The 14666-nt window shown below is 43.2% G+C and overlaps 2 protein-coding genes across 3 annotated transcripts in view; both read right to left on the bottom strand.

Annotated features, from left to right (window-relative positions):
• ptprga (protein tyrosine phosphatase receptor type Ga) overlaps positions 1–14666 on the bottom strand; it is a 158502-nt gene that overhangs the window by 142041 nt on the left and 1795 nt on the right. The gene's annotated exons all lie outside the window — the stretch shown is intronic.
• LOC146272546 (uncharacterized) lies at positions 2564–6641 on the bottom strand. The gene is made up of 5 exons (XM_084706411.1): positions 5670–6641; positions 4574–5155; positions 4334–4477; positions 3817–4072; positions 2564–3533 (listed from the first exon to the last, which is right to left on the bottom strand). Exons 1-5 carry the CDS (start codon positions 6375–6377, stop codon positions 2869–2871), a joined length of 2355 nt encoding a protein of 784 aa, XP_084562537.1. The 5' UTR covers positions 6378–6641; the 3' UTR covers positions 2564–2868.

Below are 14666 nucleotides of genomic sequence, written 5' to 3'. Positions count from 1 at the left end.
GTGCACAATCCAGCACAGACAAGCAGCTTAAAGATGGCATTTGTCTTTTCAGATTGATAACTGTGTCTCTGGCCATTCAGCTTACACTGGGCTGGCTTGGGGAGATTAGGAAGGGAAAACGAAAAAGCCTATCATGGCAGCAAACAGACAAATATAGTGTGTCTATCTGTGTCCTGAATCCTGGACTCGATGCATTTCCTAAAGATTACTGATACAAACTACATAACATAGGGTGGGGAAAAAACCTTAATCCCCAAATAAAACACACGCAGGGACCAGGAAAACGTCCTTAAAACTCAAGAACATCTACTGTCATACAAACAACAGACAGCCGTATACATTGAGAAGTTTAGACAAAAGCACGTTACAAAACAGCATGCAGTAATGAAAATGTGATGAATACAAGCACAGGCTTCTTTTGTTCATGATGAAGCGTGTCTTGCAAATGGCACTCAAAAGGAGTGAGTGTCGAACGTCTATAAAAAACATCTTCCGATTTAAGATTGTATATTCATGATGTATTGTCTAAAGTGTCTGTAGCTAAGCATCGCCGTGGGTTTAGACAACTGTCGGTAGTGTTAAGTGAAACAGAGTGAACTGGTTAGTGGAAAATTCACTGAGCAACATCCATGTAATAGATGGGCTGGAGGGAATACTTTGAAGTGATTTTATTCATATTCTTCCAACTGTAATATCACTCTGCTTGGTTCTTAAGACTTCCAACAATGATATTGCCCCTTTGCTAAAAGCTGTTCTGATGGAGCAAACTGGAGGTGTGCTAGCGCAGTAACAAAAAAGACGCCGTGATGCATTGGGCAAAGATATTCGTGGGTTAATCGACTAGACAGCCATTCGGTCGTTTTACCCTTGGTCAACTTTGATTTGTTTGTCCCAAATGGTCTCCCATCATTCTGCTGCTGTTGTTGTTGTTAGGACAAGTTCAGTTACAGTACGCACACAATGTTCTGATGGGATAGATGATCATATTAGTATGTCTGCCAGGCAAACTCCAAAGTTTTCAAATGAATCTCTGAACTTGTACATTGTGTTTGGAGTTTTCTTTCCCCGAACGGTGTTCCTCCTCTATAATAGGGTCATAGTTGTGGCTCCATGTTGCAGGGAGCATTCAGAGTCTTATATTATCATTTGACTGCTCGACCTGGGGCGGAAATCAGATGATATTTTGTTACCAGCCATCTGCTGTGTGGACAAAACACTGAACTTGCGACACAAGGGAAAAAAGCTGAGGTGCCTTTCCCTGAAATGCCTGATTGAATGATTCTCCCACTTTGTACCTCAATAAAAACATGGTAAACATCTTACGTCATCTGTTCCTATGCTCTGCTTGAATACGAATGGATTGAACACACTGAAACCTATCCAATTTTGACAATGGGGGAAACAAGGCATATATTCTGTGCAAGAAATCAGATCCAGCAGTCCTAATGGTGAATGTGCGGCGAAAGAAACAAGCCAACTACATGAAAAGACTGCTGTGCCCCGACTTAGAATTGCAAATCTATAAATATTTGAATTTTGATGAGATGGGGAGGGGAGGGGTGTGAAAGAGGTTTAGAGGCAAGGACTTTGTGTGCGTGACTGCGGAGAGGCAGAAAGCAAAGGGGTCTGTCTCTCTGTGTGTTTCTGATCGTTTTAGGTAATAAGCCCTGCAGTCATACCAGGGCTGGAGCCAGGGTCCCTCTTTAATGGTAATTACATTTTCCTTTTGAAATGCTCGTCCGACGCCTGTCAGCATGCTGTCATCACGAAGATCTTCAGAGTGACACTGCCTGAGGGGCTTTGCATTGGCTGAGCACCAGAGACTGTGGCCTGGCAGGCACGAGAGAAGGACCGCAGAGGAGGGGGAAGGAGGGTGAAGAGGTTGTGAGAGAGGAAGAGAGTGAATGAAGGAGTGAAGGATCTACTGCTCTACCACAGACACAGAACAATGTGGCAATGAGACTCAACATTGTGTTTTAGTTTATTTTACAATTAAATAAATATATTTTAACCAAGTGTGTAAGCCTTAATGTAAGTAAATATGATGCCACAGTCATAGTCCATAATTTCTACTTACTGTATAAGAACTAAATATACAAAACAAAAGTAAGAATGTTGATTATCAAGGTTCCCGTTAAGACAGAGTGACATCATGTGCTGTTAAGTGGTTCAGAGAGCTGTTTTAGGAGCAAATCATTTTTACTGGGTGACAAAATTCTATGTTGAACCTTTTTCGGTCAGTAAACTTAAAACTGGATTACATCTCTTGTCATTTGCGGCTCGTTTGTGGCTTATTCTGACATTCATTCTGCCACTACAAAGGGTGTAGCTCATTTGCCAGTAAGACAAACTCATGTTGATTTGATTCAGTATTTGCAGGGTATATACAGCAATCCTTAAGTTAAATTTAATACCTTTTAATAACCTTTTTACTACCATCTGAATTTTTTTTAATACCATCACGACACTGAGTTTGCAAGTGTTAATTGGCGACCTTTTTCACGTTTACGCAGATTTTTACATATATAACACTATACACAACAGAATAGATTTAGAGACTCGCTGATGTTGACCACATATTGCACACATTTATTTCATTTCGTGAATAGAACCGCCTCAGTAAACTCTTCAAATGGCAAAACAAGCAGTCAGTAATCAAGCTATTTACATACAGATTCATCAAATGCTATCAATTATTAAAACATTTACAGTGATCATTACAAACTGACATCCACTACGTGAACTGGTGAACTGCTCTTATTTACATAAACCTGTGCTACAGGACTCATATGAACCCATGAGCAAAAGATTGAACAAACCGCCTCAGTAAACTCTTTAAATAACAAAACAAGCAGTCAGAAAATATTCTTATGGCAACTGTCTTAATTGAATGGCCTTTTCCTCAATAGTTTTGTCCAGTTTGACCTGTTCCTCTTTTTTCTCTTTGTACCTCCTTCTCAGTGTGTTGGATTTAGTGATTAGCTGGGTCATTTTTGACCCAGCCTTCCCCTCTGCCTCCTCAGCCAATTTATTGGCATCATTTTCAAGGATGGTACAGACATCATCCAGGACTCTGCGTTGCTGTCTGAGCTCCACTAGTTCTTCCACTGCAGCCTTCCTCTTCAGTGTCTGAGCAGCACTCTCCCTCTTTTTGCGTTCTTGCTCAAGGTATAGCCTGTACTCGGACCTTGCTGAGGCCACAGAGGCCAGCAGGTCCTTGGTTAAAGGCACCTTGAAGACACCACCACAGCTACTGACATTGTCACAGATTAACCTCAGTGCCTCCAAGGATTCACCTAGAAGGTTACACGTTTCCACCTCTTTGTTTATGGAGAAGCCCCTCTCCACTGTGGCTTGTCCATGCGACAGAAGTAAAAGGCTCTGGCAGAACCTTAAAAGGTCAGTGTATGATGTGCTGAGCGTTGAGTGTAGAAACACATCCACACGCTGCTTAAAAGGTTGAAAAGAGCGGAAGCGTTCATCTCTGCCCTCAAGGGACAGCAATGACGTGAACTGCTGGATGATCACATCACCTGCAACATTGACACAGGAATTAAGGTACTTAATAGGTCATTCAAAATTAATTAGTCACCCATTTGACAATACATATATCACAACATCATGTTATAACATTCTACACTGAGCTAGGAATGTGTAAGACTTTTTCAGAACTTATTAATTTGATAAAGCATTGACACTTCCTCACTGTTGGGAGGAGAATGCAGAAAACCATCTTGCTAATGAGACTTCTTACACAGCTTTAATCAATCTGAATAACCTAAGTACTTTAACTGTCCCTATCCAATATTTTCTTACCAGCTGGGATGCCACCTGCCAGCTGCTTGCCCTGAAGGAATGTTTGCACTATGCCCTTCATCTGTCTGATGCACCAATCAGGATCTCTGTGCATCTTTGTAGGGTCCAAGCATGCAATCTGTCTGACCATTGGAAATTTCAAGGGGCTTTTCACCTGTAGCTTCACAACCACCTTAACCAGGCCCTGCAAACATTCTCGCCTGAAGGTGAGCACAGAAAGCTCACCCAACTTGCATCCTGGTTTGCCCTGTAGTTCCTAACAAATGAGGAACATTAATGAATGTTCACTGCAAATGCTTTGGAAAAGAATCAGTTTTACTCTTTTAATCTGTATTTCTTTTTCTTCTTATTATTTTTAGTAGTAGTTGTAGTAGCAGCCATAACATAGTAGTAGCAGTACTTCTAAGTGTCAAAAGTTAATTTTACAACATACATCCTGGTTCATTGTGCAGGCAACCCAAAACACATGTGCATCTCTGAAAAAAAATAGTATAGTAGTAGGATATATCAAAATTACCTTGATAGCAGATTCAGCTCCCAGGCCTATGTCTACACTCTTAGGAGAGACCAAGTCCCTTTCATCTGTTAGATCTATTTTGATCAGCTGCTCGGGTCTGAGGTCCTGGAGGAGCTCTCGTTGAACAAACCGCCTCAGTAAACTCTTAAAATGGCAAAACAAGCAGTCAGAAATCAAGCTATTTACATACAGATTCATCAAATGCAATCAATGATATAAAACATTTACAGTGATCATTACCATCAGCAGCTCAGTCAAATCTTTGGCCAAGAAGGGCAACACTGGCTCATCAGTTTGGAACTTGGTCAAGAAGGGGTTGAATGTCCTTGCAATTGCGAGAAAGAACTGGAGTTTTGCAATAATTAATGGATCCTTTTGTGCTGCTACTATGGTGTCATATGAGGCTGTGCAGGGGACTGGAACCCTCTTTTTCTCTGCAGCATCCACATACATCTTAAGCACTGGCCAAACTTCAACTGCTCTCTCTGCCACAGGAACGTTTTCGACCCATCTATGGCCACAAAATGGTAAGGGAAAGCAGGAGGACCCTGTCAGACTAGTGAAGTCTTCTCTCCTGGCAGGAACATTATGAAAGAGGAAGTGCATGGCTCGCAGAAGTTTTTCCAACTGCCACATAGTGAAGCCTGCCTTTAAAGCATTGTGGACGGTGTGAAGTCCACAGCTTCCAACAGTGACAACCTGAGCACCTCCGTAGAGCTCTGCATGCTCTTTCTGGAGAAGATCCACTAACTTAAAATTCACATTGGGGCCATCCATGCCAACTGATAGTAGTTCCCTCATACTCAGTTGTGTAACACATTCCTGTGAATTGACACAGGAGACAATTTGTTAAAAGTTATCAATCAGATACAGTCAAATAGATCTCAACATTCACAAGGCTTGGCACTTGGGGGTAAGGATAAGCATACTGCACACACATTTGATATCAATTATTAGTTGGTATTTTAGCAATGATTTTATTTTATTTTTTTCACCAGCAAAACTTGAGCCAAATATTAAATTTCTATAACTGTGATAGGTTACTGAACTTAACAAAATACTAAAAACATGTTTGATTTTCTTGTACCTTGGAGCTATACCCCACAGGTTTATTAATGCAGGTAGGCCTACTCAGCTTCCATTCAAATAACTGCAGGCCTTTGGCCATTTTAATCCTTTTGTGTAGCCAACAATACATTTGCCAACATTTTTCTATAATACATAAAATCTTTGTGAATAAATAACTCTTCAAATGAATGACCACAGGATGCCGCCTAAGTAGGCCTATATAGCAAAATATATATATATATATATATATTAATATATATTGACTTACCTTGATGTGATGCAACAAATCCTCGGCCCTTCCATGTCCCAAGAACTGAGATCCAAAGTATCTGGATTGGACACGGCCATCCTCCCAGTATCGAACATGGATGTCAAGCTGTTTTTTCTTTGAAGCCTGATTGAGGCTCTCATCGAACATTAATACGAATGGCCCAGCCTTGTTGATGCCATCAACAAGCTGTTTTTTGAAGTATGGGGCTAGCCCAAATCTGATTATGTAGCCGGTTTTATCTTTCCCACACGTAAATGATTTGGCGATGTCAGAGTCGGGAAACATATCTCTAAAAAGCTCCGAAATGCCTTCGTTGGAATTGAAGGAGTGGTGCTTAACTGCAGTGTTTAAACACCACAGAGTCTCCGCACGAAGTGTTGGTGTGGAGCCCAAAGTCACCCGGAGGTCAGAAGTAGTTGCTGTAGCCGTTGCGTTGGTGTGTACCGTAGCACTAGTTTTCGGAGGTGCAGCACCACAGACAGTTAAGAGTGGTAGAGTTAACTGCTGCCGCCGACTGCGCATTCCATTTTTATGCTTCGTGGACTCCATATGCGACCGAAGTGCATTCGCTCCCATCCAGTTCACATTGATGGATTTTTTGCAAACCGAACAATAAGCCTGCCGGTCATTACCTACTACCGGCCTGAGCCATTCCTTAAACTCTGGGTCTTGCACCCAGCTGTCAGAAAATTTGCATTTCCCCATAGTTGTCTAGACGTTGAAGATTTTTAAGTCAAAATCGTAAGCGAGCCATGTTAGCCATGCAAGCGAGTTATGTTTAAGCAAAGCGTTTGAGATGTCGAACGACCACTGATTATGACGTCACCATCAAACATTAGTTCAGCTAAAACCCGCGAAAAAAGAACTAAAGCGAACTTTAGCAGAAATAATTTCAATCAGAATAGGACACTTGATAGTCTGAAAAAAAAAATACCTATTAAAAAAAAAAAAATTCCACTAAAACCAAATTTAACACTTTTAATGGCATTAAATTTGGCAATTTTGATTTATCACCTTTTAATACTTTTTAAAACCCCGCGGACACCCTGATTTGTGACAGAAAAAAAGTCTTCAAAAGCTTGAATGAGGCAGGATCGGAGTCCACTTTAAGGAAAGGTGGGAACCCAAGTGTACTGTTCTTCCGTTTCCACAGAGTGTGTCTCAGTGTGGCACCTAGAAAGCACTCTAGGAGCGTCAGGCTTGGCCGGTTTCCATTCGATTTCCCCTGCGGGTCATCCATCGGCCCAGGGACGGGCGAGAGAGAGAGCCCAGCCCCGAGGTGATTAAGGGAAGAAAGATGGCTGCAGATCCGGTGTAAATCCAGAGGGGTTTCAGGTGGAACACAGGCGCTTGTCCACCGATGAGGAATGGGAACGGGCCTGGCCCAAACCTGCCTCCACTTGCTGCTTTTATGCCCAGTACCCCTTTTACAGTACAAATCTGAAGATTTCGGGGGTGTAGGAGAGGAACAGGGTAGCAAGGGATGGTGGAAAGAGAGCAAGAAGGAGAGGGGGGAGAGAGAGAGACCATGGCAGAAATTAGGAATAGTTTTTGGACTAAATTATAGTGACAGAGAAAAGAGCACCATAAAGATGAGTTGGAGAGAGCAAAGGGAGTGCTGCGAGGAGACAGGAAGGGAAGGATGGAGGGCAAGGAGAGAAAACCCACAAGCCCCTCGAGTGATATTAGGAAGGCCCATCTGTTGAACATCTGGTCTGAGAAGCCCCACACCTCCTGCACCCTGCTCAGGAAATCTTACATTTAGCCCCAGAGCCAATCACAGAGGCCAGAACAGACTCCTCTTAGTGAGATGGATGAGAGAGATGGAGAAATGGATATGCATTGTGGTTCCGTTTTCCTCTCCACTGCACACCATTCAAAACACAATGGTGGCATGCAATATTCACACATGGGGACCCCAATCATAACAAACGGCGATAAATCTCAAGTGAGAAAAAAGAAAAATTGGAGATAAAAGAGAAATCCAGATGAAGACATAAAGAACAAAGATGCACTTCCTGATTGATTTCACAGCAGTGCGCCTGACAACTTCAGAACTCCCCCCTCCCCCAAGTAATTGGACTTAATGTCACCCAGTCACTTTCTCCACTCTTTGCAGCACTGATTGTTTACGCTGAGGATGGATTGATTGCAAGCGAGCAAACAGCCAGCAGGGCTTTGGTGTCCAGTTGTGCAAGACAGCCAGTGAAGCCAGTGCTGTACTATTCTTTCGGTCCTTAAACGAACAGTATCAATTTTCGGCTCTCTTCCGTCTTCATGGCTTGCCTCCTGTGGAGTCCAGTCATGGCGCGGGGCGCCATGTCCTCATCGTTCTCTGTCAGAAACCGACGATCGGAAAGCATGTCTGATCCGCTCGCCCCGTCGAAGCCTCCCTCATGAACGACCCCGGGGCATATTCACACCCAACACAGATGGCACCAAGACGTCCATCTTTCATCTACTGACGACTCCATGAGAGGAACAACAGGGATGCTCATGTAGAACGCAGGATGTATTGATGGTGGCGGGGGACGACGGCATAGATACGCCCAGAAGTCAGAGGAAAAGGCCACTGTATTCAAATGGGAACGTAATTACTGCTCTCCAGAAAAAAAGGGGAAGTGGAGGTTTCTACTGACAAAACATATGCAGTTCTTACCTAAATGTGGCATGTCACAGAAATCATTGGGGTTCCTTTTATAACCGCTAGCTCCGATCTTCAGCATACCCTGCTCATCTCAGGATGCAGTCGAACCACTGTCTTGTTTTCAACTTCCTGTCTTTTCAACTGCCTCTCTCTATGTCACTCAGTCCCTGACGTGATCTTTAGAAAAAGGACTTTAACAAGCAGAACAGTTCTCCGACTCGCAAATCCGACCTCAGAGGGGAATAGCAGCTAATGAATTTTATGAGATTATTAATGAAAGACATGAGGCCCATTGATCGCTCCAGGAGATGAAGGCTTTTACGGGGCTCTGTGTGGCTGGCCTCCACCCTCCTGACTGGCAGGTGGCCGGTGATGTGTGAAGCACCCAGGAGGCCCGACTAGCAGAGTTTCTGTCAAGTAGCAAAGCTTTGTGCAAACAGCCATCACAATGGGAGGTTGGGATGATTGTAGTCCTCAGTTTGTGTGTGATACAGTGCTGTTCAGTGAAAGCGATGATCATGCTTCATTAACGCACGCTAGGTAGAGGTTGGGTTGAACCTGGCTGGACATAGGAGAGCAAGAGAAGAAAACGAAGAAAAATCTAGAAATATAGACAGATAGATTGACTGACAGAAGAAAGAAAGGGCGTAGAAAAAAAGTAAAGAAGGGAGCAAAGGGGCAGAGGGATGAAAGATGAAGGCGATAGGGGCACGATAGAAGAGAGGGCATTGTGGTATAACAGCCTCCCCAGAAGGAAGACAAATTGGGCAGCTCAGCCGGCTCTGGAGGAGCTCTGTGTCCCAGTCTCTCGGAGGAGGAAGCTAGCTTCTCCCAAGCATTAAAGTGGAAAAACCAACGCCACTGCGAGAATTTAATGAGGAGGGCTCTGCATTGCTCTCCACTCTCCGCCCCGCCACTGACTCCGTGACACAACACTTCTTGGCATGTGGTGATTTTCTCTCTTTTTTTATTCCCTCTATTCTTCTCCGTTCGCCAGGGAAATAGAGTGAATATCAAGGCTGTTCCCAGCCCAGGCCCTCTCAGTCACCCCGCTGTACCTCTAATGCATTAGGACTGTGAAAATGGCATGCCACATCTCAGTGACTATACTCCCCCGGAAACACGACTGCATTACACCGTTTATCAAATCCACTGTAAATTCTTAACCAACACCTGTGGGACCTCATCTACCAAACGCCAGTGACATGGATAGTGGCAGGGAAACAATTCAATCAGATTGGTTTTGTGAAGAATATTGTCAAGTTAGGCGAGCGGCCATGCCCAGTGACTGTAAACTAAGATAAGAGACTAACATCCTTCCATTACACAAAAACAAAGCGAGACAAAAGGTCTAAATGTAAACTTCACAATTTCAATCGACCACAACCTATACAGTATCTGACTTCAGCAGAAATAAAGCAGATGCCAAGCAACTGCAGTAAGGAGGCTGAAACGCCCTTATTAAAATGTAGCAGTAGTGTGAGGGTGAAAACAACAAAACCAACCTTGCAGCAGGTTTGGATCCTCTTTGTAAATATTTGATGGAGGTACAAATCATGGGCATCGAGTTAGGAGTGAAGGCTTTGACTTTGGAACTGACTGAGTGAAGTAGTACAAGTCCAGAATCGATGAAGTCGAGGTGAAGAGAAAAATTAATTTAAAAGAGGCAGGGAGAAAGAGTAGCAGGCAAGGGGGTCTGGAAAAAAGGGAGGTGTGATGAATGAAGTTTAGCACTTTTCTCCCCAAGGTTTGATTGAGTGGCCAAAGAAACACTCTGAATTAATGTTATCAATAATCTGGAGTAAGCACATTCAGAACCTAAACTGAATTCACAGTAGTATAGATCAAGTCATACTTCTCTTTACGTTCAACTCTTTTTTTCTGTATGGTCTTTACTATGCAACATAGAGCCATTGTCACAGTTAACATTTTGATAATTAAGAGAGAAAGTCCTGTAGAATGTCCTGTAGCTGTTCCATACACATCTGTGTCGTAGCCCGGTGTTGCTTAGCACACAAAATGTCACCTTCTGTTAGTATTTTGAGACCCATCTAGTGGTCATTTGAACTCTGATGGAGAGTTGTCTGGTAAATAAATGTGCATTTTGTTGCTATTAAGACCCCTCGTGAGATCCTCTTAAAAGCTAAATAGACACTGAAGGTGTCCTCGGCAGTTGGCATATTGATGCTGACTTTGAGGCATAATTAATTATTAATTGTTTAATTTATCATGCAGATGCCACACTTCACTGAGCAGAGAGAGAGGAAAGGACTGTGGAGAGTTCCTTGACATGGAGAATAAATATGCTATTCTTCATCCCAACTTCACCTTAATCTGACAAGATCCCCTAGATCCAGTGGTGAGAACACCAACCCTAATGTGAGGGGCTGCAGGACTCTAAGAGCAGCTTAATAGACGTGCCCTATGGTAGGCTGTGCATTAGAGGGCTAGGTGCAATATCTCCTCATAGGGAGACTTATACGCAATTTGCAATGCAGAACCTTGTGCAGTTAATGAATAGCTGCAAAAGATCAGGAAAAAAAGGGACCAAATATAATTCCCATGCAGACAATGTGCTAGTCGCTCTCTCAAAGAAAATATTATATCGCACAAGGTCACTTTAACTTGAGCTAAGGAACACTCTCCATTCGAAATGTAAAAGAATCGACTGAACAAATAAACAAAACAGCCAAGGTATCTCAGAGATGGCAATCAATACATTCCAGTGGATTCTCAAGAGCTCACTAACATCTTGGAATGAGCCACATGATACACATGGCAATGTGTGTTGCCATGTCGACCACAGACACACTCACATGCACTCTTTGTCCACAGTGATTAACATGAGCCCTTATCAAGGTTATCCCTATAATGACCGTTGAAAAGTAAAAACAAACAACAACAAAAAAGTTGCGGCCTTACCTCTGTTTAATTATCTCCCCTTTATCCACCTGTTTCATCCGTGTCATCATTACTTAGCCTCATCAGCCGCCGCGCTCCAACCGCCTGTCGGTCCTCTGTGTTTTAACGCTGGCCGTCCCTGCCCAATGACATCCTCCCCTGGCACCGCTACGCTGAGGGGAGGGCAGAGGCACTGGCACCCAAGATGTCAGACTCGTATCAGACCCCCGATCTTGCTCCCCCTGTCTTTCTCCCCCTGTCTTTCTCTCCCTTCCCCCTCTTTGTGTCTGATCTCCTTTCTCACAGCAGGCATCACTGGTGTGCTATTGTCCATTTCATTTACAACAACTCAATGCAATGCAGGTCAGTGAGGACTGTCAGCACAGCTTAAGGGAAGAGGTAAAAAAACAGTTTGTGGTGGTGTTGGTAAAGGTTCAATAGAGCCCCAAGACAATCTATATAGGACAGAAAATGCTTTGATCTTTCAATTAAAGAACATGAGTATTCTGACAGGAGGTTCAACACGGGGTCTTCTTTAGAAATGTAGTCTTAAAACTGCAGCCTAACGTTGTACTATCCATCAATATCAAGAGTTATATGGAAACAAAGTACATTCTCTGTAAGAGGATAGGTCTACCAGAACCATTACCCGGACATTACGCTTGAGGCTCTTCAAAAGCAGACATGTGACTAAAAAGTATGATGGGGGATAATGTACACCCTGCATCTAACAGCATGAGATGTTCCTCTCAGAGACCATGAGATGAGAGAGAGAGAGAGAGAGAGAGAGAGAGAGAGAGAGAGACAGGGGGGGTTGTTGAGTAGGAAACACGCTAAGTGAACCGAAGCGCACTGGAAGCAATTGGACCAGTCGACAAAAAACAGGGAGGAGAGCGGAAGGAGAGAGGGAGGGAAGGATGGATGGTGAGAAGGAGGGAGTGAGACATAGAGTGAAAGTAATTCAAAGCAGCCAAAAGGCAGACAAGGAACCAGAACTACAATTCTAGAACTTTAAAGATAATTATGGGAAACTCCCACCCCTTTCCATTCAAAAAGATCCAGACTTGATTATAACAGTGAGCTGGAACAAAGGGAAAAGTCGACAGAGGAGCCCAGTGTGGAACGAAGCGGTCCTTATTTTCAGCACTCCATTAAGCCTGAGAGCTATAGCAGGGAGAGGGAGGATAGCCTGGAATCTTCCCAGCATGGATCGTGTCTCCCAGCAGCTCCCTGGGCATCGTATCTTATGAGGCAAAAAAACTGATGAGAAACAGATTAAAACCCCACTGGGCATGGTTAGCTGAGCAGAGGCACTGATCAAAAGGCTATAACCAACTTCAGCTCTTCATATTATGTGCTGTACTGCATGCTTATATTATCATCGTTAGTGTTATTTCTGTGATTGTTATTGTGTTATTTACTTTGTTCAATCTAGGATGTTGTATATTGTAGTTTGTAGCACCAGAGCTAAAAAGGATCCCAAAGGTTTGTTTCTGACCCACAAGCAATTTCTGCAACATTCAAACATCACGCAATAGGGTGACATAGATGTTCTCAAGAAAAAGCTTTACTAAACATGAAAAAGGTAGAACAAAATCGTGAGGCAGGATCCTCCGAACAGTATCATTCACTGTGGCTACGTGTCTGAATCTCACCATATCTTTCAATCAATCTCTGTGGGGGTGCCTGGTGACGATGACAGGTCCAGTGATAACACGACCTGAGCTGCTCCGGCCAGATAATAGCCGGTTGTCGGAAAGATGATGATGATGATAATGTTGTTACTGGATGCCAAGAGCATTTCCAATCCTCCTTAAATGTCAACTTTTCCTGTCATTTGCACGGCATGCCAAAGACTCAGCAAGGCACCGTCTGCTCACATGGATAACATACAGTGTTTCCTTTGCTGAGATTTGAAAAATTCCAGCCCTTACATAGAATTTCAATAAAGAGATGGTACTTATTTTTTAAAGAAGGGATAGAAAGACACAAAGAGAAACAGAGACAGAGAGAGAGACGGAGAGAGAGAGAGAGAGAGAAAGAGAGATAGTTTGGACTGAAAAGATCTGCAAGTATTCTGTTTTTGCGGGGCTGGGAGCAACATGCATTCATTTCACAGCGAGGCGTTACAGAGTGAAGGCCGAACATCTCTTTGTTTGTCTCTCTGTCTTGTGTTAACCCTGTGCCGAGTAGGAGTTGTGGTGACAGGGATGATGTTCTGTTCCTCACCTGGATTTAACACTCTCACAAAGACTGGGAGGGATGCCCTATGGACGCAAGAACCATCCGAGTGACATCACGCACTTTTCATACCTCAAGTAGATGTCTGTCTGGCTCTGCTTACAGCCGCCCAGCCAATGTTGACGCAGATGTCTTTCACAGCGACAGAACATGACATCATCTGCCATTTGTATGACTGTTTGGTGAGGGGACATCGTGACATTAAAGTAGAGTTGAGTCCAGCTATTCGAGCATAGAAATTTGAAGACATACCTACCATAATGGCATATTAAAGTACACACATTATTAGATGACACACAGAACCATTCATCATCATTATCATTCATCATCAGTTTCTACCCTAGTGCAAAAAGCAAGCCTCCTCCCATTCTGGGAACTCTTACACCTCAGAAATAGACTACAAAACAACCTAACCTATGACGTATTAGGAGTGAACGGTGTCAGATTTTCTCCCATTTCATTGTCATGATGCGTACTGTAAAGAGAGAAAGAGAAAGAAAAGTAGTAAAGGAAGTGGATGGAGCTAGTGGCAGCATGTGTTTGCTGTTCTGTGACAGGGGCTTGTTCCTCAGACATTCATCCCACCTCTAATGCAGCTCCAATCCCCTCCTGTACAAGACTGTACAAATATACAAACACTCCTCCATCCCTTCATCTATAGCTAGATCCCTCCATCAGCCTCTTTTCTGAAAAGTAGTCTCAGTTTTGACTGCCTCTGTTGAGTTGATTTCTCTGCAGATTTGTGATCAGATGGAATAGGTAATAAGATGTGGGGGTGAGCTGAGTCAAAGAAAAGAAAAGTGAATGCTAACAAGGGCCCACTCCCAACCGAATACACCAGGGCTTCCATCTCCGGGAACTACATTTAAAAAGCTGGAAAGGACCCTATGCAATATCTAACATTGCAGCATTCACCAATTGAAGTGTTCTTTTTTTTTTTTTTATCAAAAGCGAACGGAACAGCTCAGATGGATATGGAAAGTTGTCAATGCCCCCATTGATGCTAATACACTCTCTTTATCAATTTAATTCAAAAAGCTGGCTACACTGATATGGCAACACATTATTTGCATGCATGCATTGATAAAACAAAGTGAATAGTGAAAGTCTATTACACTCGCACCCCCACACACACACATCTACATACGCAAATGTAGCTACCCCTAAAACATTTCAAAGACACATTCAAGTTCAAAGACACATTC

The sequence above is a fragment of the Hypomesus nipponensis genome, chromosome 9 (assembly GCF_054491055.1).
Source record: "Hypomesus nipponensis isolate SF chromosome 9, ASM5449105v1, whole genome shotgun sequence".
NCBI lineage: Eukaryota > Metazoa > Chordata > Actinopteri > Osmeriformes > Osmeridae > Hypomesus > Hypomesus nipponensis.
The sequence above is the reverse complement of the archived record's forward strand: the minus strand, read 5'-3'. Positions and strand labels throughout refer to the sequence as shown.

Bases quoted from the DNA above. Each gene is read 5' to 3' on its own strand.
- LOC146272546 (XM_084706411.1), bottom strand. From the start codon at position 6,377: ATGGGGAAATGCAAATTTTCTGACAGCTGGGTGCAAGACCCAGAGTTT. The intron at 4,478-4,573 runs GTAATGATCACT...TGCCATTTTAAG, and splicing joins ATTTGACTGAGCTGCTGATG to AGTTTACTGAGGCGGTTTGT. The intron at 4,073-4,333 runs GTAATTTTGATA...CTCATTTGTTAG, and splicing joins GAGCTGAATCTGCTATCAAG to GAACTACAGGGCAAACCAGG.